Genomic DNA, 27,030 nt, shown 5'->3' with positions numbered 1-27,030 from the left:
TGAGGGGATCAGCTTGAAATTTCTAATGTTCACCAAGATTCCATTTGATGTAGAACTGTTGCATGGTAAATTCGAAATAAATCAAAACGTGAATTATGAATGACCTATTAATACAAATTGCATAATTTTGAAGATTATAATTGGGTAAAAATATTATTGATTGGCTTTGTATTAGTGTAAATTAGTATTATTAGTGGAAAAAATTAAACAAAAATGTATGAGTGCAATAGTAAGCATGCTTGACACCAGTACCAATCAAATGATTAATATAAAATAAAGTAAAACAAACTGATTTATGTTGTGTTGGCAAGTATGAACACCTGAACAATTCAAAGAGTTTACTAGTACCATGGTTTGTACCCCTACTGTAGGTACAAATACATTTTACACAATTTGGTCCATTAAACTAACGTTATTCTAAACTAAAAGACAGAATTTTAAAAACAATTGCTTTATGTTTGGAGAAATTCCATTTTCCATAAATGAAATAATTTTTTAAAAATATTGTCAGCTTAATAAACTATCACAGCCAATTGCACTGGTAGTGTTATCATTCATGGATGTTTAAGTAAGTGAGTTTGACATGACAATCCGTTTCAGAGTGATAAAAAAAAAAGAAAAACCACAAAAAAAAAAAAAAAAAACCGGCTCCGCGGAAAACCAACGATTATTTCCATCATTATTAGACACAATAGCAAGTAATGTTCATATAGAACCGTCTTCAGAGCTATTAAACTTAAAGGGTCACTCCCAACCACTGTGCTTTGCGGGCGTTGAGTCGTGTGGCGGCCATTTTCGCTTATATCGAAATTGCAGTTCCCAGAGTCCTGGCTTTTTCTGTGGATTTTCTGCGCTATGTAAACGATTTACGGTCCGATCATCATTACATTATAGAGTTTCTACATATATATATATATTTTTTTTCTATTGAATTTAATTTGTGCCAAAAAAACCCGATTTTGTTGTGGTCGTACGTCGGGCCAAATGTCGCGATCTCCGCCAAAACGTGGTAGGCCGCCAAGGAATGAAAAAAACAAGACCATTCTGTTGCGACAGAGCACGTTCAATCTCTGGAACCAAAAGAAGATTGATCTTGGTTTTCAGGGAAACACCAACAGCGAATTTGCGGAGTTTCTTTTACATAGTTTGGTCCAACGTAAGCAATTTGAACAAGAAAGTATGAGGATGGATGATGGAGCTGAGGTCAAGAAGAACAGAACTGCAGCGAACAGTAAGTAGTTTGTTTCGCGTTGAAAGTATATTTAGCATTGCTTTTCCTTTGTGTCATTTATTTACAATTATAATATTGTTGGAGATTATTTAGAGTGCGGAGTCTTGGGTATATCAGCTTATTTCAATACCGCGTTTCAGGCAGGAGATCACTTATCCATTCAACACCAGCAAAAGCTGAAATGGCAGCAATGACTAGCCTTTCCTTGTCTCCTGTTGTAGCAAGCAACGTAGCAAATGAAAGGTACACTTTGCCTTATAATCAATAGTACATGTATACATTGTAGTGATCAAGTCTTGAGAAATCTTTGCCAAATGTTCTTACTTGTAGCTTCAAAGCACCCCCCCCCCCCCCCGCATATTCTTGCAAACTGACTTATATAAGTTATACAGGTATGTATGGCACCCATGGTTCTGGTTTTTGAGATGTTTTGGCCTTAAAGTATGGAAATTGACTAGTTTTAGTCATAAATAGGGAATGGTTTGTGCAGTGTGTCCTAGAGTTGGGTATGTTGTTTAGATAATACTAATTAATTTTCTCTGTTTGAAATCGGGAATTTGAAGCACGTCTCAATGTTTACACAAACAGAAGCCATTCCTGGGTTGCTGACCTTTTGTACTAGAGACACAACTAATCTTGAAGGTCTGAAACCACTTGTTGATTTTTGGGTCAGGTCAGAAAATGGGTTCAAAAATCACATCTTTTTGTCTGAAACAGGGTTAGGGTTTCAAGAAATGTGCCGGAGATGCCATGAAAATTTTAGGGAGTACCTCCCTGGGCTTCAAAGTTGACAAGCACACCTGTGTAAACATCACTCTAGTCTCACCAAATATTTAGATGTTCCAGTCACGCACCAGTGTCTTCATTTGTAACTACATGTCAAAGAAGATTCACTGTACCAAACTTTTGTATACATTGGTATCCTGAGTTTCAAGAGGCATTCTCTTTGTTTATTTGCTCTTGGTTTGTTTTTTGTAGCTTGACGTCCACTATGATTGATGATGGCAATGATGCATCTATGTCGACACACAAGGAGGATGTAATGGAAACTTCAGTTATCAGCCAAGCTCTAAATAAAGTTAATCCTTTATACGCTACCATATTGGGTCAACCATTCGAAGGCCAGGGGATAGATATGAGTTCAGATAGGTGGGTTTTAAATATTACTGTCATCATCTGCTGTAATTACATTATCATTCTAGGAAAAGTGTAAATGCATCATGAACACATGGAAGACTTGGTTGGTACTTTCTAAGAGGCTGATGCTGCATAGAGCCAATATGTAATGTTAATATGTGTTAATTATGAAATGTGGTATTGTTATCATATTTTATATCTGATTGCAGTTCCAGTACAGATTCCTCTGATGACAGTGCTGATGAGACTTCTAATGAAAGTTACGGTCATAGAAGTGATGAAGAAACAATGTCTGTGTGAGTCTTGAATCATATTTTTGGGCTTTCATAGAATCAGAAACCGATAAGGGGTAGAGACTTCTTCCTTTCCGGAGGGATACTTTTCCAATTATGGTACTTGGTTATAAGTATGTATTCTTTTATTGAAGTTACAGTCGAAATAAGTCTTGTCCTTACATTGGTGTTGTTTTTGGAGAAGTGTACTGAATTTACTCAAAAGCTATGAGTGCATTTTTTCATTCATCCCTTGTGGGTTTCTGTTGGAACTTGAAGACTTCCTTTAAACTTTTTTCTCTGTGGTCAATTCAAAAGGACTGTAAAAAGTATAAAAAATCAGCAGTATATATTTGCGGAATAATAATTACTGTTGTCCTTCAAATGTGACATGAGGAAAAAAAATTGACTGCAAAATTTAAGAGGACTTGGTCTTAGAAATTCATTATCTTGCATCATTACAAGTCCAAGTCCTGAATGACAAATAGTGTGCTATCATTACTCTTTAAAATTTTAAGACCTGTTCATGTCAACCTCTTACAGATATGATGACAGCCATACAAAAACCGCCTTTGATACATTTCTAGAATTTGCTGATAACAGCTCATCCAACCAAAGTCAAGCAGCGCATTCTTCATTGACAGCCCCTGTGCAAAGTGACAGTGGAGAGCCAAGTGGAGAACCACAAGAAGAGGCAACCGAAATGCAAGGTCACGAGGATGTTCATGCTAGGCTACGAAAAGAATTATCAGAGCTTTTTGCGGAGGTCATTAAGTGCGATGATGAATTGGCCAAGTATGTTGAAATGGCAAATGAGGAAAGGGTAATAGTAGAGACAACTAAAGTGCTTGACCTTTTCAATGGGAAGTGCCAAGTGGAGAAATGCTGTGGTGAAAGGAAGGTTATAAGACATAGTGTTGAGGGAGGAGTGCTCTCAGTTTCCTACAGATGTTCAGAGGGACATGCAGGTGTTTGGCACTCCTCCTCAGTCCTCACTGAGAAGAGGGGCCAAAAGGTGTTTGTTACATCTGTATTGCTGTCATCAGCAGTTCTTCTAACAGGAAATAATTTTGACAAGGTTGAGCTGATGGCCAAAATGTTGAGGTTGGCCTTTGTGTCAAGTTCTACATTTAACCGAATACAAACATTTCATGCTGTACCAGCTGTCAAAGAGCTGTGGGAGAAAATGAAAGAACAAATTTGGCAGACATTTCAAGATGAGGATCTTGTGTTGTGCGGTGATGCACGAATGGACTCACCTGGGTTTTCTGCCAAGTATTGTGCATACATATTAATGGACCAGTACTTGGATATAATAACCGATTTGGAGATTGTTGACAAACGCGAGGCAGGGGGTACATCAACAGTGATGGAGAAGATGGCTCTAAAGCGGCTGATGGAAAGGATCATTGAGAAATTAAAGATAAAGGAAGTGGTCACAGATGCATCAAGTACAATAATAAAATTGCTGAGAGACATGAAGGGTTAGTTAAAAACCAATTTTAATTAATGAAATTATTGTATTGCATGCAAACATATTCTGTCTACATTATCTGTATTGCAAAGGAGCAATGACTCTCAACATAAACAATAATAATAATAATAATAATTATAATAATAATAATAATAATAATAATAATAATAATAATAATAGTAATAGTAATGTGTGTGACAGTCATTAATTCAACTGGCTGACATGGAAAATACTTTAAGCTGAACAATTTATTTCCATGTAAGCAATGGTTTATTGACAAAAAGCCTGTAGAAAGGTTCAGGTCCCAATCAAGAATTAATTAGGAAGGGGGTAGGGGGATGGGGGAAGGGCAAGATGCCTATTACAGCCTATCCTTGAATGGTGACACTTGTCTTATTAGTAGAGAAATGGGTAAAAAGATTATAAGGTGACAGGAATTTATTTTTATTATTCTTTCTAGATCAGAATCCAGAATCCATGTCAGAATTTTTTCACTCTCTGGATATCTGGCACAAGTCTTGCAAGCTCACAGCCAAGTTGAGTTCTGTAAGATTATTATATCTTTCTCCATTTGTATGTGTATGTTGTGGTTCAAATTTTTGCTGTTTAAGATTTGGTCAAACCAGATTGATTTTCAGATTTTTCCTTTGTTCCAAAATAATATTATTATAATGAATACAAGATGAGGAGAAATGAAACTAAAACTGGTTTGAAATTTTTCAAACCAGGGAAAATTTCAGCCACAACATGTATTTAATAGATGTTATTATTAGTAACTTGATCGGCTTGTTATTTACTTTTCATATGATACAGTAACAGATCCAATGTTTGTGTTTCATAACAATAATGATTGCTGTACAACCAAGGTAGAAATCAACTGTCCACCCACCCCTAGCTTCGTGAGGTTTTGCGGGTCACGTATTTCTAGTTATTGCTGAATACATGGCTATTTTACCCATACTAGAGTTGTTTCTTTCTTTGATTTGCTTATTTTAGGCAGCTAAGACAAGAGGATGTGAAGGGATAAAGCAATGGATTGAGCCAGTTCGCAATCATTTCTGGCATTGTGCCGAAAATTGTAATGGAGATGAGACAGTCTTAAAGGTAGGGTCAATTGACTGTAGCAATTGTCCCTGAAATTTTATTTTTAGATGATTTATTTTTGAGTGTTTGTTGTAGGACATGTGGTTAGGAGTTATGCATCACGTGTGTAATGAGCATGAATGGGTTGACGGACAGTGCAGCCATGGGCCCCTGACACCACTGGAGGAAGGAAAAGAGTATCTCTCAAAGGAATCAAAAGCTGCACAAGCTATGAGAGATGTCATTTATGACCCTCAGTGGCTCAAGACATTGAAGTTTTATGTCCATTTCAGGTAATCAAGGTTTTTGTTGAGTATACATCTGTTTATCTTTTTTCCTATGAAGGAATTTAATTTTGAAACCTCAGCTGCACAATACTGGGTTCTTTTGTGCTGCAGTCACCAAGATAATGATTTAACTTTGAGTTGATCTCTGTGGTTGGGGTGGGCTAAAAAAATGTATTTACTGTGGTTTAATTGCAGGCATACAAGCAAGTTAGAAAGCTTCAATTCCATGGTCCTAAAGTATGCTCCAAAACGGATAGGATTTGCGTAAGTTCTATAATTACGCTATATATGTATAAACTTTGTAGCATTGACACAGCTCTAATTTCAGGGCTTGCACATGAAAGAGTGAAAACCTTCTATAAGGGTTTTTGGGTCTGAATGCTACATGTATTTATATTATCATCATGGTGTTGTAGTGCTTGTGGAAGTCAACAACATTTTTAACATTTGGACATTATTGTTGTCTGGCTAGTACTGATGACATCAATCTATATAATTTTGTTATAATTGCCAACAGTACATATTACTTTTGACATTTATAATTTTTGTTCATATGATGTACTTCTGCATTTTTGTGAGGAATATTCTAAAAACTGTATTGTTCTTAATCCACAACTTTTAAGAGCTGAAAATTACATTGTTACATGACAAAATATTGGCTGTTATAAGTATAGATTTATTTCTACATTACTGTCAGAATAAACCTCTACCTGTTACCAGCCTAGTCATGTACAGAAAGGGAGATCATTCAATGTATTATTTTGTGCTACAGTCCCTAATATGTGCACAGATATTTTTCAGAAAGGATTGGGGTATACTCTGTCCCTTATTTTTGAACAACTTTCATGTGCAGGAAGGATCAGAGTGTCCTTTTAAATCAATAATGAAACTATTGTTATTTATTGTGTAGATATGAGATTTTCCTGTGCAGAATCCTCCTTGCAGCACTGGACCATAACTTCCATGCTTTTCGAGAGTTGGTCGAGGGAAGATACAAGAAAGTTTACAGCAAGCGTTCAAAGAATTGGCATGTTGTGCCCGTGAAAGAGGAGAAACAGTATAAATACTGGGACATTCTCCTCTCCAAAATTCTCAAGGCCCGTGCAGATGACAACAACTCTATAGCTCGTCATGTAGAAGTCTCTCCCACCAACCCACAGAACCTTGCTCCTACGATAGCCATGCGTGAACCTCCTGCTACAAAAGACTTAGTGGGGGCCAAGCTTTCAAGATTTAAATCTAAGGAATAACTGTGTGCCTGCAACGTTTACATTCATGACAGGTGTTTGGTGTATCAAAAGAGTTGACAACTAAAGGTAAATTGGGCCACCAGTGATTTAAGTGCTGTTGTTTTGAGCGTGAGGAAAGGCTCAACCTCAAAACATCAACACTCAAATCCCTTTACAGTGGCCAATTTACCTTAAGTTATCAATTCCAATGATAAAACATTTGTTTTTACTCCCCACTGACATAGCATCACAGTTTCCCTAGAGAGACCCTAACCTCCTTATCTGTTCGACCTAGTATCTTAATCTTTTGTTTTTAAAATTAATAGCTTTAGTTCCCTAACTTTGGTTTTCTGCCTTAGCTTAGTGTGTTCCATGAAAATATATGTACATACACTATAATTTTATACTTATTTTATTCCAAAAGATGAACAAACATGGCTTTCCAATAAAATGTGACTGAAAGTGATCCTGCGTTTGCTGAACATCAGTTATTTGTATAGTTTGAAGACTATCAATAATTAATAACAAGAGTAGACACAACAATAATTGATTTGATTGGAAACTGATAAAAATTGTATTTGTCATCGTTGGTTTCCATGATTGCACCCTAAAATACTCTAACTTTGTAGTAGATATAAGCAACTTCAACTTTTGGATTTCATGTCAGGACACTCAAGTGAAAACTGGCAGTCCTCTAAGGAAGCAATTTTAAGGACGGTGCCAACTTTTAGTACTGTGCACACGTTCTGCGCATCTCAAGATACTTGGGGTTCCCTTTGGGTGGTGCCTTCTAATACAGGGATATTTTTCTGTGGCTTAAAACTATGCAGAGAAAACACAACTTAGAAAGTGCTCTTGGTATCCAAAAATAAAATTGGGGGAACCATGCTCAATTTTCAATTTGGATTCCAATAGCCCTTGCTAAAATCTGCTTTTCCCTCATAGTCATAAACCACGCAAAAATACTTCTGTATTAGTAGGCACTGTCCTTAAACAATACTATGATCTTCTAAATCCTAAATACTGTCCATCTAAAGCTGGGTATGCTTCCCTTACAATCCTTACTGTGCAAGCTGGGCAAACTTTTCTGTTTCCCCGGCCCAGTTTACCAAAACGCCATAAAATAAACTGGCGGTATGCAGCTTTTCTAAAGCTATTAGATGCGTAATCGGGTTCCTCTACCCTTATGTCACATCTTGCACGTATTGCAACTGTTAACACTTCCCTGTCTATACAAATGTTCTGAAACAGTTCATAAGAGGTCACACATGTGCGTTTTCCACAACATTTGTTTTCTTCTGGTGTTGGCATAAGTCTGCACACCCCACAGACACACCACTCTGGTGGTTCACTCTCAGGTGGACCTTCAGGGTTGGGGTGAGCTGTATCTCCCGCAATCAAATTCTTTGCATAATCCAAACTGCCTCGTCCATTGCTCAGCAACTCAAGAAGCAAACGATCCTTTTCCTCTGGGGTGATTGTTCTAATGAAGGCCTTTAAAAATAATCAAAATAAATTGATGTGTATCTTTCGCGAGTGAGGGGATGATTGTGGGGTCTAAACTATTGAAGGGAATCAGCTACCAGTATTTTGTGAGTGAAGTTTTGCAAGCAAAGCAAGAAACTTACAATTGAAAAGCCCATTTTTGATCATGTCACCTGCTTCAAGATATAACATAGCATACTGAGCGAACTGAGTTTCAGTGTGAAGATTCATTTACCAGTTGAAGACCCCAAGTGTTACCTTTGGTGGTGCCAAAACACACTACAAACTTTGATAGGCCAAAAATATACCATTCCATTGTGAATACAGAAGCAGTATTATACGTTCTCGGTATGAGAGAAAAACAAAACAAAAACGAATACACGAGGGAAGTAAAAAGGGCTTCAAAAAGTAAACAGAACAATACACTTGAAAAAATAGTAAGTCTTTCATAGTTTTATAGTGTTACTTCTACTACTGAGGAAAGCAGAATACATACTGCGTACATGCACTGCTTACGATTGAAGCAATCATTAACGTAATGGAAGAATTGCAACCTTGGGACCAGTTATAGAGAAATTCATCCACTGTTGACAATGCGCAAAGAAATTTGAGGTTGAGAAACATTGTTATTCATAGCAATCATGAACATTGTCTCGGCAGCATTTCTTACCCCAATTTCTTCTCTAGACTTGGCTGCTGCGGCTTGATGTCTGTCAAAAGCACTGCTAGGAAGTCGAGCAACAGCTGCTGGAACATTGGAAGAGATCTCTTTCCTGTTCGAGCAAGGTTTTCCTTCTGGACCACAATCACAGTTCGCAGAACAGGGCAAACCGTTGTCACGGCAAACACAACCTCTTGTCCTTTCAGACTTTCTTCTGCAAGTATTCTTGCAGTGACATGTCTACATGCGAACAAGCATTAATAAACATCTCCAAAAATAAACGCCTACAAATTTCAGAGACCAAGTCACATGCATGTGTAGGAGATACGTGAATACAGTATTTGCTTTCGAAAGTCTTGAATGGTGAAACGTTCCAGCAGAACAAGCAAACCAATACATCATGCATACACAGTTAAATTGCAGTTACTGTCACCTACAAGGATTACGGCTTTTTTTCTCTATAAAATGGAACTATAATCACAATATTTTCCTCATAAAAGCGGGTTCTCACACGAGGAAGAAAAAAAACGAGTTTCTACTTACCATGCGGGTTTCGACGCTAACAGCCAGATCATCTTGTTGTGGCATCTCGTCATCGGATTCCTCTCGAATAATCGAACCATACCTATTCACTGGTCTTCCTTGAATTGAGGACATGCTTCAATTCTCAACCTAGAGTTTATACGTGTATCATTCGACTCGAATTCGACGCGATGAAATTATAGCGCGATAAGATGTCGGCTCACTCGCTATCATTCTTATCAATGTCCCGGATAAAAACAACAACAATCGCCCGCAAAGCACACTGGTTGGGAGGGACCCTTTAAGTAGGACGCCCTTGATTTTAGTAATTTCAGAAAGGTCTGGAGAGCTGCATGGAAAATCGGAACAAGTTTTACTGAGATATAAAACGACGATTTTCAATTTAACAGACATGTTTCGGCAGAAAGTCGGTTCTGCCTTCTTCAGTGCAAACATGATTTGACACTTTCAAAAGCTCTAGTATTTTCACTGAACCCTTATAACCTGTAGCCTGCAGCTGAATTGTTTTTTTCGGGTTGGGAATATCGTAACGGTTGTGTTGTTCGTTCTTTTGTCCTCTCGACCAACCATGGAAGACGTTGCAAACTTTAGAGGTCCCCCTCCCCCGTTTATCCACAAGATGTGCAAAGCTTCTTTTATGTTGAGCTGGAATGAAGTGCTGGCTTAATCAATTACATGAAAGCAATCGCTGGAACTTTAAAAGGCACGGCAATGCTCAGAATTCTGTAGATGTTTTCCGATGTGTGAGTTCCTATCCGTAGTTAGATGTTCCGCAAGGAAACGTGTGGAAAAGGGTAAGGTTGCTTCACCGACATAACAGGCATTACAGGCTACACAAGAAAATTTATACACGACGCCTAAAAGAAGACCTTTAGGGATAGGATCTTTCATACTTAACAAGGAGCCTATTTTGAATGTAGAGAAGAATAATTTGATCTCAATGTTTTCACAATATCGTCTCACTATACCCCAGTTACGCGTTTCTGTGGGATGCTAGTAAACCTGCCCATGTAAGGGAGCTTAAAATAAAAACTTGGTGTTTTATTAACTTTGTTTGGTGAAATATCTTGACTTTATGTTTTTGAGAGGTAGTTTAATTTTTATAACTCTTTCAATCTGTGTAATCTTCTGGACCTAGCTAAGGCTAGGTTATAGGACGCAATAAGGAAAATGTCGCAGGGAGATGAAGCGGGGACAGTTCAGTCACTCATGTGGCATCCCCGCTTTCATGGAAGAGGTTCTGTTGCAAGGACAAAGTTTTTTCCTCGCTACGTGTTGCAGGACGGGGAGTCTCAGCTGGATTTGTGCGTCATGAACCGACGGAAAAGTAAACCAAATTTAGCTGAATGCCGCATGACGTGCACTGTTCTTTCAAACTGTGTCCGCTATACAAACTGGAGAACACTGAAGCAAATCCTTGACGCAAGCACGAAAACAAACAACAAACTTAACTGACTTGTTCTGGGCCAGAGGAAAGGACAGATGCCGTATGAGAATCGCTTTGCTATCTATGCTAGCCTGATTAGCTAGCCGAACGGAGACCCTCAGCTGCTTTTCGTTGATTAAATGTTGCAAATCTGTTTTCGCCTTGTTCGAAGAATATTTCAACTAGCTTCAAAGCGCACCAGGGACGAGTTGCATAAAACTTTAAGGCGGGCGTAAATGCTATTGTCCGACGTTAAAATACTGAATGTGACTGCATGGGATGAAGGTCTGGCGTTAGCAGTTACGGCGGCTCGACGTTAAATTTATGCAACTCACCCCAGCCGTCTAAAATCGTAATTATAAACTGAAACTTAAGCCTTCAAATTGCAATCGTTATAAATATTACTTTTTTCGCTAGAATCGTTCGCGAGTGGAAGCGTTGTAGAAGCGTAAAACCCCTTTAATCGTTCTTGTGTATTTTATAATTTTTCCAATTCCTTGTTTGTACATAATCATTTAATCCTCCGACAGGTTTCAAGTGATGCAAATTTAGTTGATACAATTGTAGTTCCTTGTTTTAATGTAAATTATTCTAGCTTGTATTCTTTTTTAAGGGGAGTTTTTCACATAGCGCCCACCTTCTAAACCTCTTTTCACAACCGGTTTAGTTTTAATTTTAACGTACTCATGGCGATGCGCACCATGCAACCAGGGCCACACTGGTGCGAGGAGAGTGTTAACAACGATTGTGCCAGTTCTTCTGCAATGCATGGAAAACAAACAGTGCTTGAGGAAATATAGGAAGGCCGGAAGTTAATCCATGAATAAAGACAACAAAGATTCTCCTTTATGAGAAGCTTTTTATTCTACTTTCTACGAACTTGAAGTTAAAAAAGCAAAGACTCAGGCGCTTCAAGTTTCCTCGCCGTTTCTCTTGTCTGCGGCGTCCGAAAGCTTTTCTCTTTTCTTCAGATACCCTGCCAAAGAGACAATAACACCTTGAATAACTTTTCCGTAGTGGCGCAGCTTAATGAGATATTATTCTCAAATTAAAGCTTGCTACCCTTTTCTTTCTTTCGAGTATATTTAGCAGACATTGAGCTGAAATCTCTTAGGTTTCCTGGAATAATGAACTTCTAGTAAAGCATCGGTAAAGCTTCTTGAACTTAGTAAATATTAATTTACCAGTCAACAAGTTCAAGGATTTTCTGTGTCGGGGACTGTCTCCAATTTCCGTGTGTTGAAGAAAAAAGCAGTTAGTACTGCTCCTCCGAGAAGCAGAAGCCGTGAGACCATTAGCGGATTCATTCGGTACATTTTCAGTGAACTTGCAATTAAAAAGGAGGAGCCAGGATGAATTACGAAAAAAGTGTATCTTTAATTTATTTCTTGGGCAAAACACAACTTTTTAACAGTTGGCAAAGAAACGAACAATTGGGTTGCCGTGAGATATTTTAATTTTTGACTTGGAGTTTTTTCTACACAATAAACAAATGAACTGTTTTCCTTTCAAAAAGTGAGCACGAGAGCATATTTACGGAGGGTTCGTTCATTTTCTCTGTGAGCGATGCAAACGCACGAGATATTTCAGCCATTGTTCCAGCGTGCAGAAAACGGTTAAGTTTCTATCGCTGAGAAAAACATTTAATCAAGACAGATGAATGGATAAGGTGATTTGAGTACATTAAAACGTTTCTAGGCTATAAATCAGATATCTGAACGTGACCTTCAGCTGCATCCAATGTGCATTGTTGGCATGCCATGCTCATCTCCAGCCTTACCGACACGCGCATTCAGTCTTCGGGATTAAAGTGTATTATTTATACACGGGCCATAGAGCGGTTTTTAATTGAGTGTCGAAAGTAATTTCGCGTTTGCTTTGGTTTTGCATCACTACGCTCTGTGGTTAGTTGACAAAACTCGTGCCACTTTCTCAACCAATGGGAATCCAAACCAAAACCAATCTTGTTTTCGCCGCACGCGTTTTCCCGCGCTTGGCGCCAGTTACATGTATTTGCTTCGAATTCTGATTGGCTTGTTGTGTTGTTTACATCTGTTGCGATTGGCCAGAGCAATTAGTTTGGTGTTTGGTTTTACGACACTCACGTTGAAAACCGCTCTATACACGGGCCATCAAGCGGTTTTCAATTAAGTGTCGAAAGTAATTTCGCGTTTGCTTTGGTTTTGCATTACTACGCCCTGTGATTGGTTAACAAAGCTCGCGCCACATTCTCAACCAATGGGAATCCAAACTGAAACAAATTGAGTTTTCGCCGCTCGCGTTTCCATGTATTTACTTCGAATTCTGATTGGCTCGTTGTGTTGCTTACATCTGTTACGATTCTTGGTTTTCACATGACGTCATAAAAACTGAAATTCATAACTAAACACAATTTGGGGTTTTTATCTTCATCACATATAAGAAAATCTAAATTTCCATCGGCTTCCTTGTTTTCAGCAGGATAGCATTCTTTGTTTTGAAAATAGAGCAGTTTGAATTTTAGGTTTTTTGAACAGTGCGTGACAGAAGAATTGCTGCTCTAAACATGTCACGTACATGAAAACATCGATTCGCCTCGTGTTTTTTTTTAGGTCTGATCAGCTGACATGTAATAGAAGCGTTAATGTCAATGTGTGAAAGTTCAGCAGAGAGAAGAAAGGCTTTGAAATAGCCAAGGTAAACTCCAGATGTTTTTGCAGGTTTCCGGCCGCCATGTTGGTGCCCATCAGACGGGGCACCAACATGGCGTCCCATACTAAACTCTGTAATTTTCCGTGGTACATTTTCTCGAATAACTCAATTAGGAGATATCGCACAGCCCTGTGGCTTTCACACGTTGTTTATGTATCTTTCTTCTACAACATATCAATTTCTTGACTTTATCTATTGAATGGTTGAGGATTTTATTTTTTCACTTGCGTGACGATGTGTGAGGTGAAAAAACCACCTATTAGCCAGAGTAATTACTTTGGTTTTGGTTTTATGACTCTCAATTGGAAACCGCTCTATATTTAATTAGGACATTACCGTGTTTTTATCTAATCTTACCTTTATTGGACACCCATACAGCTCAGCGCGCATGCTTATCCAGGAATGCCAACTCAAAGGGTGGATTCGGACAAAGCGGGCGTGGAATGGCGGAAAGATATGATGAACAACAATGGAGTCACGATCAAAGTTGCCACGGAAAACCTTTCAAAAAAAAAAATAAAAGTCAAATATAGAATTGTTGTTAAAGTTGGACCGGGCAAACAGTTCACTTTTCTCACTTGACGCAGCTTGAATCAAACCCTCGCAATTTAACGCGGAAAAGGGATTGAAGTGTTGCGAACCACGCACGGTAGCCGTTTCGTCGGACAGAGTTGAACTTCAACCCCTTGGAAAACACTTTCTACAAATTTTCTCAAGAGAAATAGTTTGGTTTTCAGTGTGGAGAAATATGCGGAAAACTAGTGCAGCTAAACGATGGAAACTGTTTCCCCGCCGGACTCTACCGAAAAGAAATGCAAACGCGTAAAAATCTTCGCTGAAAGGTTGTTCGTCAACGGCGAGCGTTGAATTTCTATTTAATAAAAGATCAGAAAGCTGCTATCACAAATTTAAGATCAGGAAACTTTCAATTTAACAACTCATTTACGATGTAAACCTACAACTTCACCCGCTTACTTTACTTTACTCTAAGCTTAAGCTTGAGAAATCCTTGAATCTGTTATATCCTTTCCTTTTGAGACTAAAATTAATACTGTGGCTGTCCTCATAAAACAGGCTTATGGTAACTCAAAAGTAGAGGAAGTGTAGTGTACATGTAGTTATGTAAGTGGTGCCTTTCGCTCTAGAAACCAACTGCGGTAAAAATGTGATTTGCAACTACACAACTTGAACTCTTTCCCAGTCCTACGGAGGGCAACAAACACTTCTTTGCGCGAAAAGTCGGTATACTTCCATTTCTTTTACTGTCTGTTTTTCAATGAATCCTTCTCTCGTTTGGATAAATCATTCTCGATGGCTTCAAAATGCTAACTTTTGTTTTGTCTCATTTCTCAGCCATGAAAACAAAAAAGCTTTCCGAACATTTGCTTTGACCGGCTGCGTACGAGTCTATGACCGATATGACGTCATGCCAGGATTTGCTTTTTCATTGGAGAGATGTACAATCACGTTTACCCAAACGTCAAACGTGAGATTCGCGTTAATGTTTTCTTGAAAACGTTAGTACTCAGATGAGGATGGTGCAAAATAATTCTGACCTTTGATGCTTACACAAAACTACTTTATCAAGTTTACTGAGAGACTGAAAACAGCGAGCGGCAAATGGTCACGTGGTCATTTCTAGATCTGCCGTTTGCCGAAAACGTAATTCTTAATCTTCCATCGCCTAAATTTGTATTTTTTTGGTTAATGGCAAAATAAATGGATTGAATTAAATTCTCTTCTATTCCATCGAGGAAACCTAATCTTGTACACAAATCTTCTCACTCTGGGTACGAGATAACGAAGAAACCGATAGATGGGAAAATATGATTGTATTAAAGGGACTTCTAGAAGCCCCGTGATTCAGTTTTCTTCGAAGTGAAATTAAGTTAATCGACAGACATTACCTTCTTCTTGCCACGCACCGTATACTGAACCCAGTAGGAACTGGTCAGGCTGTAAGACAGCGAGTAACTGGTGACCCATTGTGAAGCATCCTGCCTTCCTTGTGTGGCTACTTTAGTCACACTTGTGGGGTGACCGAGGTCGATCTGTAGCCACTGGTTGCTATTTCTCGTTTTGACGCACCAGGCTCCCGCTTTACCGGACCTAGCTACCAGGTTCAAACGGCCGAGTCTAGCTGCGTGGTTAGCGTTGTAAATAGTCGAGGCAGACATGGCGGCATCCCTAATTCGGCCATCTTCCATTCCAAGGGACATTGAGCAATGGTATCCTAAAAATATATTCCTTTTTTCAAAACGAAAACAATATAAATGATTCTTTAACGAAAATTATGCTGGGCTTTGACATAACGAATGATAGTTAGTGAAGTAGATTAAAAGACTTTCGAGCAAACGCATGGTCTCTGTTTGCATCAACATAGGTGACAAAATCTCGTGACATTGATCACACAGTTTGGTCTTAACTAAGGTTGGTGCTTACAGGGTTTCCAGTTATAGCGATTAACCTTCTTCTCTGGCCGTACCTTCATGGTGGCGTCCCGTGGGACATACAGTTACATCGAGCACTATGATTTTAACATTCTTATGTCACTATCACTATTACTATAACTCTTACTATCGCGATTGTGTTTTTATGACGATGGTGATGATGATGATAATGATGATGGTATGTTGATGATTACATCTTACAACTACAATACAGTCGGACCTCTATTAAGCGGCCACCCTGGGGACTTTGAAAACTGGCCGCTTAATAGAGGTTGGCCGTTGAATAGAGGTATCGAATACAACACTTTACTGACAAAATAACAATTCGGGACTTTGGAAAGTGGCCGCTTAATGGAGGGTGGCCGCTTAATAGGTGGCCGCTTAATAGAGGTCCGACTGTATCTCATTATTCTGAATAACCGATAATGCAAGGACAGTTAACAGAAAATAAGGGTTCTCACTGAAATATCACACGCCGGAACCTTTAAAAATTGTCGATCTACGATATAAAACAGTTTCAATTGTCACGGATCTTTGAAAATTGCTGATGTCGGAAAGATCATTGTAACAGTATTACTAAATAAAATCCAAAATGATAGAGGTACTTCTCCAGTCAGTGAAACTTATAGTCTTCCTAGCAGTATGCAGGATGTTTGTCTTCTGTAGTATAGCTCAGTAGTAGAGAATCCGAAATAATAATTGGAAGGTCATAGGTTTGATTACTGTTGGAAGAACTACACAGAATTACCTTTTTATGAGTATGGCTGTTTTAGTGCACGAAAAATACCTCCATCATTCATTCACCAGGCTTTAAATAACATAACATCACATTTCTTTCACAAAATCCAAAATCGTCATCAGTAACAGTGCACTGCTGTTGTCTATTTACCTTCCTGGCAGCCATAAACCTCCGCCCTCATGGAGATGTGACCAGACCACGTCTTGGGGTGGAAACGAAGGAATCGGGCTTGGATTGGTGAATGCAGGGAATGGAAAACTGGGGTGTTGCGGTCAATATTGCCTCCAAAAACCTGGCACATTTAAAGCAGATTTAAAGGTTTGATGAAAGGCTCAAAATAATTTATTGGCATGTGGAAACTAAAAGCCACAACATGCAGTGAATACAATTATTTCATCCGTCTGAATGGATTGAAACCATTATGACAATCACATAACGGAACGCATCGTTAATGGCCATTTTCAAATGACCATTTTATCAGTTAGTACATAAAATAAGCCATTCTAGAGTCATCAGGGTTAATATGATGCAAAACATTGTAATTTAAAATGCATAATGCATGTGCAAGGGAAAGCATAATTGAGTTTTAGCGGTAAAGATCCGCATCAAGTTGGTAGTTTAAAATACCTTGATATGCCCATTAGAAAGTCTGTACCAGGCCCAGTGAGTTCCATCCACGCTGTAGGACAAACTGTAGCTCATCACCCACTGGTTCGCGTCATACCTCCCTTGAGTCGCCACTTTGGTCACTGTTGTTTCCCGCGCAAAGTACACCTGCAGCCATTGGTTTCCATCGTTACTGCGTGCGCTCCATGCCCCGGCCTTACCTCTACTGAAGATTTTGTTGAGGCGGGAAAACTGAGGAATGTGAGCGGCGTTGTAGGAAGTCGAGGCTGATAATGCGCTGTCAGGAAGATGGCCACTCTCCATTCCCAGAGGAAGAAAACAACTCCGAGCTACCGGTCAAAGGATGATAAAAAAGTTAAAAATACGTTTTCCTTTTGTTTTCCTTTGACATCTGAAAATAAATCTTAATTGCCTGTTGAGGCAATGATATCACAATTGCGTGTATTACTGAGAAATTTATCGACCTTTATGAAAGGTTTTACTTTTCAAATTAGCTGCCATCCCAAACAGTCTGGCAAAAAAACGTTGACACAGCTGACGTTCTCGGTTGGCGTATGCTGGACCAAATATTTGATAGGGAGGTGCGGCTGGACTCTGTTAACCTGACCTTGCACTGTTAAGAGAACATTGATTTTCACAGACAATTTAAGAGAAAAAGATTCATTTGAGCACCTGTGAAACAGAATTCTCTTATCTGTTTAAGAGAAGATCCTTCATTGGTCACCTCGTTTCCATAGCGCTCGGTTTTTCATACCCTATTGAAGACAATTGGTACATTTGTAGCCTTGTGACCCTGTTTAGACAGCAGGTTCTTATTTGCATGCCCCATTAAATCTACATATTCAGTCTAGGTAGGGAGGGGAGGGGAGGTACAAAGTGCCAGCATTCATAACATTTTTTAACATTAAAGCAAAGAGAGCCAAACTTGGTTAATTCTCTTAAACTTTATCTCATGTTATCTAGCAAAAACTTGGGATGACATTTAATTGTTCACTCGAGATGACGTTCCCATGGTAACTCACCTCATTGGTCATCCTTTTAAAGAAGCCAAACTGGATGCTACTGTAGACGCAACTTATTCCATCGGTTACGTACGTGTTTACGTACTGTTTGCATTGTGCCAGTGGAGGAACCAGTTGGTATTAATAAATTATTTTTTTAAGACATTTCCAATCTGATTATGATAAACTCCGAAAAATGCACACCCTTTCAGAATTACATCCAGGACTGACTCAAGCGTTAGCAACAATAAAGGAGGATAATGCACCTTAAATTTGTAAATTAATGTGGTTTGTCTGTCACTGCTTGTATGGCATGTTGTGGGTCTTTCAGGAGCAAGTCAAAACTATTTCCTTGTATCGTAAGTAATAACGGTCATTTCATATTTCTTAATGAATAGATCCCCTGCTGGTAACATCCAGATTGGAAAGGAACATAATTGTGCGTATAATACAGTTTTTTTTTTATCAAAATTAAAGAAAAGTCGACAGAAATATCCTGTGAAAGAAAGTGTTTCACTGTTCTAAGGCGTTTAATCATAGCCTTACACACTCCTTTCTGGCATTAGTTAATTAGCCATTCTTTCCACAGATTAACTGGAAACTAGAAGGTTGGAAATTAGATCCTTTTTCTAGAATAAAATGGTAACAGTAGGATGCTTACCGTCTTCACAACCATATATCTCCACCCTCATTGACACGTGACCATTCCAACCTTTAGGGTGGAAGCGAATACTCCGGGCAAAAATCCTTGTGTCAGGACTAAAGAAATGTTTGACAACTGTTGTTCTATCATTGTTGCCAACGAACGTCTGCAGTTAAGATTGACGAATTAATGAATAATTAAAAACTGGTGAATCATCGTTCACTCACAAATTCAGTGAGTCTTCTATAGTCAGTCACAAGATCATAGCCTTTCAGTCTGACTGTCACGATCAGTTTGTTGACGTGTGGGTTGGTTGCCTTGTTCGCTGAGCAGGTAGTTAGTAATTTAGTCAACTAGCCTGTCAGTCAGTCAGTCAGTCAGTCAGTCAGTCAGTCAGTTAGTCAGTCAGTCACTAGTCAGTCAGTCAGTCAGTCAGTCAGTCACTAGTCAGTAAGTCAGTCAGGCAGTCAGTCAGTCAGTCAGTCAATAGTCAGTAAGTCAGTCAGGCAGTCAGTCAGTCAGTCAGTCAGTCAGCCAGTCAGTCACTAGTCAGTAAGTCAGTCAGTCAGTCACTAGTCAGTAAGTCAGTCAGGCAGTCAGTCAGTCAGTCAGTCTGTCACTAGTCAGTAAGTCAGTCAGGCAGTCAGTCAGTCAGCCAGTCAGTAAGTCAGTCAGTCACTAGTCAGTAAGTCAGTCAGGCAGTCAGTCAGTCAGTCAGTCAGTCAGTCAGTCAGTCAGTCAGTCAGTCAGTGAGTCACTAGTCAGTAAGTCAGTCTGCCAGTCAGTCAGTCAGTCACTAGTCAGTAAGTCAATCAGTCAGTTAGTCAGTCAGCCAGTCAGTCAGTCAGTCAGTCAGTCAGTCAGTAAGTCAGTTTGTCAGTCAGTCAGTCAGTCAGTCAGTTGGACAATCAGTCTTGTAGTCAGTCTTAAAGTCAGCTAGAAATTTAGATATTCCTTTTAACTTACCCAACATTAAATTTGCCTAGTCCACCTGCAGGATATTTGTTAATCATCTCACAGATTTTGACAACAGAGGTTAAGATAAAGTGTGTTTTGTAATCACAAATTAGGCAATCTCTCTTTAAATTCTGTCAATACCTTGACTTGACTGTTTTCCCGGATGTAAACCCAGTTGAAGTCGTCAGCAGTGTAAGCTAATGAGAATCTTTTTACCCATTGATTAGCGTCATGACGCCCCTGAGTAGCCACGCCTCTTATATTAAACATGCGCCCCAATTTAACCTGGAATTGCAATTTGACAAGTGGCAAACTTCAAAACATTATTTAGTGCACGTTGAGGTTTTGTTGAGGAAAAAGAAATCAGGTAAATTTAACAAAAAATTCTGTTTAGGGGGAGGGGGGTAGAAGTAATCTACATTGATGTCAGACTGTACTGATATGTTGTGTAAAAACTGAGTGCTAACCTGCGAAAAAGCATGGCTTGTCGATTTTTAGTTTTGGGAAGTTATGGTACTCAAGCCTGTTATTCACAGCATGTAGATACTCAGGGACACCCAACGGTTCATTTTGGTGGATTGTTCGGAAGGCCTTAAATCGCCTTAGAAATTCGAATTTACTTGGAAGAAAATCTTTTGAAAATTACTTTTGAAAAATGTCAGCTCAAAATGTCGTTACACTGTTAAGCTTAAACTCCTTTCGTTTTCGAAAGGAAAAAACGTTGTTAAAAATACGATTAAGAATAGCTAACATTTTCGTAAAAAGCAGCAACAACTGGTAAATTCAAGGAATAAAATTTCGTCCCCGTCTAAAACTTTCTGCCACTTAAATTTTCAGTTAAAGCAGCGGAAAAATCATTCTGTATAAGTTTGCGCAAATGCGTCTACAAAACGATCTTGGAACACAGGAGGGAACATTCCAGGTATTGTTGGGTACCCCCTGGGAATTGGCTTCACTGCTGCGATAAGACGCTCAAGCAACAACAACCAAACAAACATCAAATAAACAAACCAAAGGAGTTTCCAAATAAGTAATCTGATAGGATTCCAGCACTTTTGATATGTTTGAAGGTCTGCAAGTATGGCAATTAATGAAGAAACAGAGTCGTGATCATACATTGTATCACTGGGTAAGAAACTATTGCTGTTACAGCGGTCACACCATTTGAACCCACTAGCTAGGTATGAGGGAGAATGCGTTTTGGAGAAAATAGACCTACTCAACAATCTGAGAAGATATTTCAAACCTGAAGCCATTGGTTGACGTTATTATAGCGAGCGGCCCAGCAATATTTCCCGCCATTTGGAAGCAAGTTGAGTCTCGCTCGGTTTGGGAGGTAACTGGCACTGTAATAGCTTGACGCTGTAAATGCTTCATCACGAATTCTACCATCCTCGACCCCCACCGGCATTAGGCAGTTCTTTACTGAAATGAATGAACAAATAAATAAATAAATAAATAAATAAATATAAATTTACGATAGAAAATTTATATTTCGCTCTGCATGTTTTTGCATCGAGCACTCCTGCGACTGAGTGGAGCAATCATTGTATTGTTTCTTTGTTTAAATAAATAAATAAATAAATAAATAAATAAATAAATAAATAAATAAATAAATAGAAAAAATAAATCAATAAATGAATTAAGTAATAAAATCGCTCATGGAGTACAAAGAATTTATTAACTGTTTTCTTAAAAATTGGGAAGAATGACAACTTTTGCCTGAACAAAACAGAGAATAAACATTTTAAAATTACTGTTTAATTAGAATCCAGACCCATAGCAACTAGCAAGAGTCAAATAACTCAGCGGGCCAAACGCATGTAGTCCCAAATGAAATCAATGAATAAGTTTGCACGCTGACAATTTTCTTTTTGCATCCGAAGTTCAATTATACGTATTTCATATATTCCACTTCCATCACTTCACCTCGACGGGTACATTACGAATTCACAAAATGGCCAGCTTCCAGTTGGCTTGAAAGCTCAGTTGGTAGAGCACTGCACCGGCATCGCAGAGGTCATGGGTTCGAATCCCGTTCAAGCCTGAACTGCCTTCAGGCTTTCTTTTCGCAATTGCTTATGTTGCTACACAACTGCTACCGTCATTCAATTATTCAATTTTTTTTTATTTGCGTGAAAGAGTAAACAAATTTTTTCGTATTAAGGAATCCGGCTTTGCAAGTTGCATTGACTTCTGTAAACCACTGGTCAAGTTCTGCGGGCTTGATAAGTTTCCTCAGTGACTATGATTCATGAGGAAACTCACCGAGGAAACATACCGATTCTGGAATAAAGAGACGGTCAAGGCAAAACCTTTCCATACTTTCTCATAATCACGAGGAAATACAATTCATCCTCTAAAACATTTCTAAAAACTGTCATGTTAGAATGTACAGACAAGTTCATACGAACTATTTTCAATATTCAAAAACACGTGTTTGACTTAGAGAATTCTTAAGTATAGTTTAATCAAAAATACCATATCAAAGAACTTACTAGTATGTGGGCCTTGGTTAGTTATAATACAACTCGAGTTAAAAATTGAACCTCTGTATGGAAGATTTTAATGAGTATTAAGTTGTCTGTTAGTAAAATTTTCCCTTCTTCTCTTCTTCCATCAACACAAGAGAGACCCTTCAAGACTGAAAACTTACAGTCCGTAGGCAGCTACCTTGAACTTTGTAGGGCTCTGCAATTCGTGCTCAATGAATACAAAAATCCTTGGCAGATAGATATATTGATGCTGTTCACAATGTATCCGAGTTTGCGTCGAATTCATTGGAATATCGCATGCAGGCAATTTGCCAATTTCTACTTTCTGTTTTCTTTCTCGACAAAGTCACTGAAAACAACGAACAGTTGTATTCTTGTGGACATACAGGGAAGTCTATAATGCTCAGAATTTGACCGCACATACATGTACTAGCTTTGATGATGAGAAATAATGAAAAGGATCGCTCACTAACAGCAATCGTTGTTAAATGCCTTTGGAAAATTAAAGATTGGGCGTGTTGGTAGAAACTGCAATAAACTGGATTTTGAGTGAAAATTATATGAGATTCAACTTGACATTTAAGATTACAGTACCAGTAATCTTTGCCCATTCAAAGTCTTAACAATTTGGTACCCCACCCTCTCCAGTAGCAACAGGTTTAAGATGTTGGGACATCAATAGCAATTCACGTGAAGATTTCAGCTGATTATCAAAGACCACTGGAGATTTACCTATCTATAAGTCCGAAGATTTTATCAGTGAAGACATGAAAGCCTTCTAAAGATCCATAAGTAAGTAACTGCTGTACGAGAATGATTTTAAGTAAACTTTTTAGAGTATTTCTAATGCAATTACAATTGACACAAAAGACCCCACTCCTATTCAATGGTGATCCGATCCGTGCCATAACCAGTTCAAGTGAGGCTACAGTTTACATGCGTGACAAATGAATAACTTACCATTTCGACAGCCATACACTTCAGCTCTCAAACAAGGGATGTTATGATTGTGAGTCAGGGGATGAAAACGGACATAACGAGCTTCAATGTGGGGCTTTAATGAGTGCGTAATGATCGTGTTTCTATCAGTGTTTCCAGCAAAGATCTGAGAAAGAAAAAAGAAATGAATTTTGACACCGATATTCTTAGCTGTGTGATTTAAACGTGCAGTTAACAGAACGTCCACTTTTTTTTAGTCTTTGTCCCTCCATATTTCCTCGTCCGCATTCTTGGAAAGTTACTTTTGTTGGACAACCTTATTAATCGCGTGATTGTCTTCCTTAACGTTAAATATTAACACATGGGTCTTGTTTTATTTAATCGAAAAAGTAAGGGAATGGTCTATCTTCTGAAGATTTAGCCATAACATCGCAAAACAACGGAAGCGTAATATTCTTGCAAATGTCAACATATTGACATACACGACGTATGTAAATTAGGTCACGTGACCTGATGCGGCCGAAACATTCATGAAAACATTTCATCAAAAATGACACCACTTTTTATTACCTTCTGGAGGCTGCCCGTAGTATTAGGCACTTCATTTCTGTGCTTGGACCTTTTAGAGATTCCTTTCATTTTGAAAATAGACGGCTATTTTTACTAGTTCCCAGTCCCTTTAAAGTAAAATTAGCCGTCTATTTTCAAATTTACTACTACATAGTATTTGTTTCTCTTAAAAGGACTTCCGCCTTTGTTCTGTGATAACACTAATTATTATAACACTAGTTTCTGAGGCCTAACTTCGCTTAAATGTTATTGCCACGTTTAAATTTTTTACAAGTTTTTGTTTTGCATTGTTTAGATTTTTATTTGTAGATGAGAATAAAAACTTATCAAGGTCTGTTAAGAGATTAAGGCCGTGTCGTTTCCCTCGCCTTCGAGATCGTAATAGCACCACCTTATAAGAACCTCCGTTTGTAGCGCTGCATACACACTCAACATTCAAGTGCCAAAATAATAAAGCCTTTACATTTGTAACCAACAATCTGGACCGTTGTTATTACACGCTCATGCATTAAACGAGTCCAAGAAATATGGTTGAACCCATGTTGAATTCTTCATTGAGTTTCTTTTTGTGTGCGAACGTCAAACCAGTAGTCCAGCATGTAAACTATAAGTGTTAAAGTTTTATTAAATTGACCTCAGGCGTCATGTGATATGAGGAGTTGAAGACTATCTATGGACTCTTAAGCTTGCTCCTTTGGGTAACAGAGCGACAAAACAATCCAGTGTGAACAGTTTATTTTACCTTGTCTACAGCTCGTTGTTTGTACCAAGTCCAGTGTATTCCATCCACACTGTATGACAGTTTGTACGTCTTAACTCTGTCCTCGCTGTTGTACCGGCCTTGAGTTGCCACTTTTGTCACAGTAGTAATTTCTCCCAAGTCTATTCGGAGCCATTGATTTGTGCTTTTACGTTTTGGACACCAAGCGCCGACATGTTTGCCGTCGCTCAAAAGGTTAAGTCTTGCCAGCGAAGGCCTGTGGTTATTGTCAAAACTACCTGAAGCTGTGAATGAACTATCAGGAATCCGTTTGTCTTCCAAACCAAGTGAGACCGAGCACCTGTGAACTGCAAAACAACAAGAAATTTTGGGAAATTGCATGAGTCCCACGGTCTAGGTATTGCTGAAAATTAACACAGAGCCGTCTGTTTGAAATCATTACCATGGTCATTCACTCAGTAAAAATACCAGGCACATATTTAGCCTACATGCGGAATTAGAGCCCCATTTAAGTACCCGAAAGCCTGGGTGGATGGTTAAATTGGTACAAAACCGAAACTAAATTCACTAGGTACAACATAACTTCTTTCGGCAGCAAGCAACTTAATTATAGTTTATTTTGGATGTACAGACGTGCCTAAACCTTCAATGTAAAGTCCCTCTGTGCTTGTTATGCAACTAAACCTTGCATTAGTGAATAAATATCTTATTCATAAAGACGTGCATTACTACAAAAAGTGTTGAATTGGTGTTAAATTAGATTGGTAAAGACCATATAAAGAAAAATTGCATTCGATATATCTTGGGCGTTTGAGGCGGAGACTAAGTATGGACCTGAACCAATTACGTAATTTTTTATTCACTTTAGTTGTTTATGTGTTATTGATATGAATTGTCTCATTGGTTCAAGAAGACCCTCCCAGTTATCAGTAAGTTACAGATGCACGAGTCTCATCTAATGCTGTCACTGATTTTCATTGTGGATGTCAAGTCATTTCCTTTAGGTTTTACCAACGTACCATTTCTACAGCCATACACTTCTGCGCTTACTATAACTCTTTATGTGTTAGTGATATGAATTGTCTCATTGGCTCAAGAAGACCCTCCCAGTTTCAGTAAGTTACAGATGCATGAGTCCCATCTAATGCTGTCACTGATTTTTATTGTGGATGTCAAGTCATTTCCTTTCGGTTTTACCAACGTACCATTTCTACAGCCATACCCTTCTGCTCTCATAGAAATATGACCATGCCATGACTTTGGGTGGAAGCGAATGAACCGAGCATTGAAAGATTTCACAAGCAGGTGTTCCACGACTGTATGTCTGTCCCTATTGCCTGAAAAAACCTTTTTATAAAACAATGACTAAAATAAGTATTCCACAGAGAACGTGCGACAACAAATCATTCTATGTTACACCAGTTTATTTGCTTTCTATCACTGTTAGCTCTCCTGAAACTTTTGTTTGCAATTTCACCCTTTACTTAAAAAATCATATTTTTAAACGGTCTTTTAATTATTGCTAGAAAGCGGTTTTACATTTGGTAGCCAAAATTTGTCAGACTAATCATACAGCTACATAATTGCTCACATGACGTCTGTAGACTCCTGTCTAGATCAGCTTAACCAGTCACTTAACAGAACTGCAAGCCGGCAATGCAATTGAAGCGTTCATGTTCATAATGTCAAAACGCTGTTTTGAGTATTAAAACAAGTTAATCCATTATATTAAAGAAATGTCCACTGGGAAAAATAGTAACGTCTCTTATTTACGATCGTTTCTTCAGATAAGTGCTAAGAGCTACCAGCTGTTGTCATGGATACATGTTAATCTCTAAAACGTAAGTCAGGTGGTAAGTGTCTTCTTTTCAACAATGGTAGGCATTTTAATTAAGTTTAAGTTTAAGTTTAACAATGCTTTGTCATGCTAGTATATGTGCAATAAAAATGAAATTACAAAAGAGATCAAAAGCGCATGACCGGAGAATAAAGCTTAAAGAGAATAATAATAAAAGTTAACGATGCAATCGATTAAATACAAAAAAAAAAAATCTGTATTTCTTGATAGGCTTTTGAAACTTGGAAGAACATGCTTTGAATATCTGCAACATTATAAAACCTACAGCTAACCTTTAATGGTGATATTATTGTTTTTACTTACCCACGTGACACTGTTTTCCTTGTACTCGACCCAGTGCATCCCGTCCACGCTGTAAGAGAGAGTGAATTTTGTCACCCATTGGTCAGCGTCCTGCCGCCCTTGTGTTGCTACTTTTGTCACTCGTACCAGCTCCCCAAAGTCGATTTGAAGCCATTGTTTTCCGTTGTTACTTTTGGCAGCCCAAGACCCATATCCCTTACTGTCCGCG

The 27,030-nt window shown here is 38.5% G+C and overlaps 3 protein-coding genes across 5 annotated transcripts in view; 1 reads left to right on the top strand and 2 right to left on the bottom strand.

Annotated features, from left to right (window-relative positions):
- Positions 1–728: 728 nt before the first annotated feature.
- Positions 729–7,179, top strand: LOC146456692 (uncharacterized). The gene is made up of 10 exons (XM_085092688.1): positions 729–1,231; positions 1,372–1,474; positions 2,210–2,380; positions 2,578–2,664; positions 3,184–4,124; positions 4,575–4,660; positions 5,111–5,218; positions 5,294–5,490; positions 5,680–5,748; positions 6,395–7,179. Exons 1-10 carry the CDS (start codon positions 985–987, stop codon positions 6,732–6,734), a joined length of 2,349 nt encoding a protein of 782 aa, XP_084948814.1. The 5' UTR covers positions 729–984; the 3' UTR covers positions 6,735–7,179.
- Positions 7,180–7,328: 149 nt separating this feature from the next.
- On the bottom strand, positions 7,329–9,682 carry LOC146456691 (uncharacterized). Its single transcript, XM_085092689.1, has 3 exons — positions 9,403–9,682; positions 8,869–9,099; positions 7,329–8,207 (listed from the first exon to the last, which is right to left on the bottom strand). The coding sequence occupies exons 1-3, from the start codon at positions 9,514–9,516 to the stop codon at positions 7,713–7,715; spliced, it is 840 nt and encodes a 279-aa protein (XP_084948815.1). The 5' UTR covers positions 9,517–9,682; the 3' UTR covers positions 7,329–7,712.
- A 1,985-nt stretch (positions 9,683–11,667) lies between these two features.
- The window catches only part of LOC146456690 (uncharacterized), a 23,501-nt gene continuing 8,138 nt past the window's right edge, over positions 11,668–27,030 (bottom strand). For 2 of the 3 annotated variants that reach the window (XM_085092641.1, XM_085092642.1), the window contains exons 3-14: positions 26,823–27,030; positions 25,867–26,008; positions 24,683–25,008; positions 23,392–23,536; positions 21,183–21,361; positions 20,078–20,221; positions 18,998–19,145; positions 17,336–17,664; positions 16,859–17,000; positions 15,427–15,752; positions 13,877–14,020; positions 11,668–11,804 (exon numbers count right to left, since the gene is read on the bottom strand). The exon at positions 26,823–27,030 is cut by the window's right edge and continues 118 nt beyond it. In XM_085092641.1, coding sequence (XP_084948767.1) covers positions 11,796–11,804; positions 13,877–14,020; positions 15,427–15,752; positions 16,859–17,000; positions 17,336–17,664; positions 18,998–19,145; positions 20,078–20,221; positions 21,183–21,361; positions 23,392–23,536; positions 24,683–25,008; positions 25,867–26,008; positions 26,823–27,030 — 2,242 coding nt within the window. In that variant the 3' untranslated portion in view covers positions 11,668–11,795. Of the gene's footprint in view, positions 11,805–13,876; positions 14,021–15,426; positions 15,767–16,858; positions 17,001–17,335; positions 17,665–18,997; positions 19,146–20,077; positions 20,222–21,182; positions 21,362–23,391; positions 23,537–24,682; positions 25,009–25,866; positions 26,009–26,822 lie in introns of those variants that run through there. The other variant, XM_085092643.1, reaches the window with a different exon arrangement.

The sequence above is a fragment of the Pavona decussata genome, unplaced genomic scaffold, assembly GCF_977016875.1.
Source record: "Pavona decussata unplaced genomic scaffold, jaPavDecu1.1 SCAFFOLD_254, whole genome shotgun sequence".
In the NCBI taxonomy this organism is placed as follows: Eukaryota; Metazoa; Cnidaria; class Anthozoa; order Scleractinia; family Agariciidae; genus Pavona; species Pavona decussata.
Note: the sequence above shows the minus strand (reverse complement) of the source record. Positions and strands in the feature narration are given on the sequence as shown.

Bases quoted from the DNA above. Each gene is read 5' to 3' on its own strand.
- LOC146456692 (XM_085092688.1), top strand. From the start codon at position 985: ATGTCGCGATCTCCGCCAAAACGTGGTAGGCCGCCAAGGAATGAAAAA. The intron at 4,661-5,110 runs GTAAGATTATTA...TGCTTATTTTAG, and splicing joins TCACAGCCAAGTTGAGTTCT to GCAGCTAAGACAAGAGGATG. The intron at 5,219-5,293 runs GTAGGGTCAATT...TGTTTGTTGTAG, and splicing joins GAGATGAGACAGTCTTAAAG to GACATGTGGTTAGGAGTTAT.
- LOC146456691 (XM_085092689.1), bottom strand. From the start codon at position 9,516: ATGTCCTCAATTCAAGGAAGACCAGTGAATAGGTATGGTTCGATTATT. The intron at 9,100-9,402 runs GTAAGTAGAAAC...GTTCGCATGTAG, and splicing joins TTAGCGTCGAAACCCGCATG to ACATGTCACTGCAAGAATAC. The intron at 8,208-8,868 runs GTAAGAAATGCT...TTATTTTTAAAG, and splicing joins AGTCTAGAGAAGAAATTGGG to GCCTTCATTAGAACAATCAC.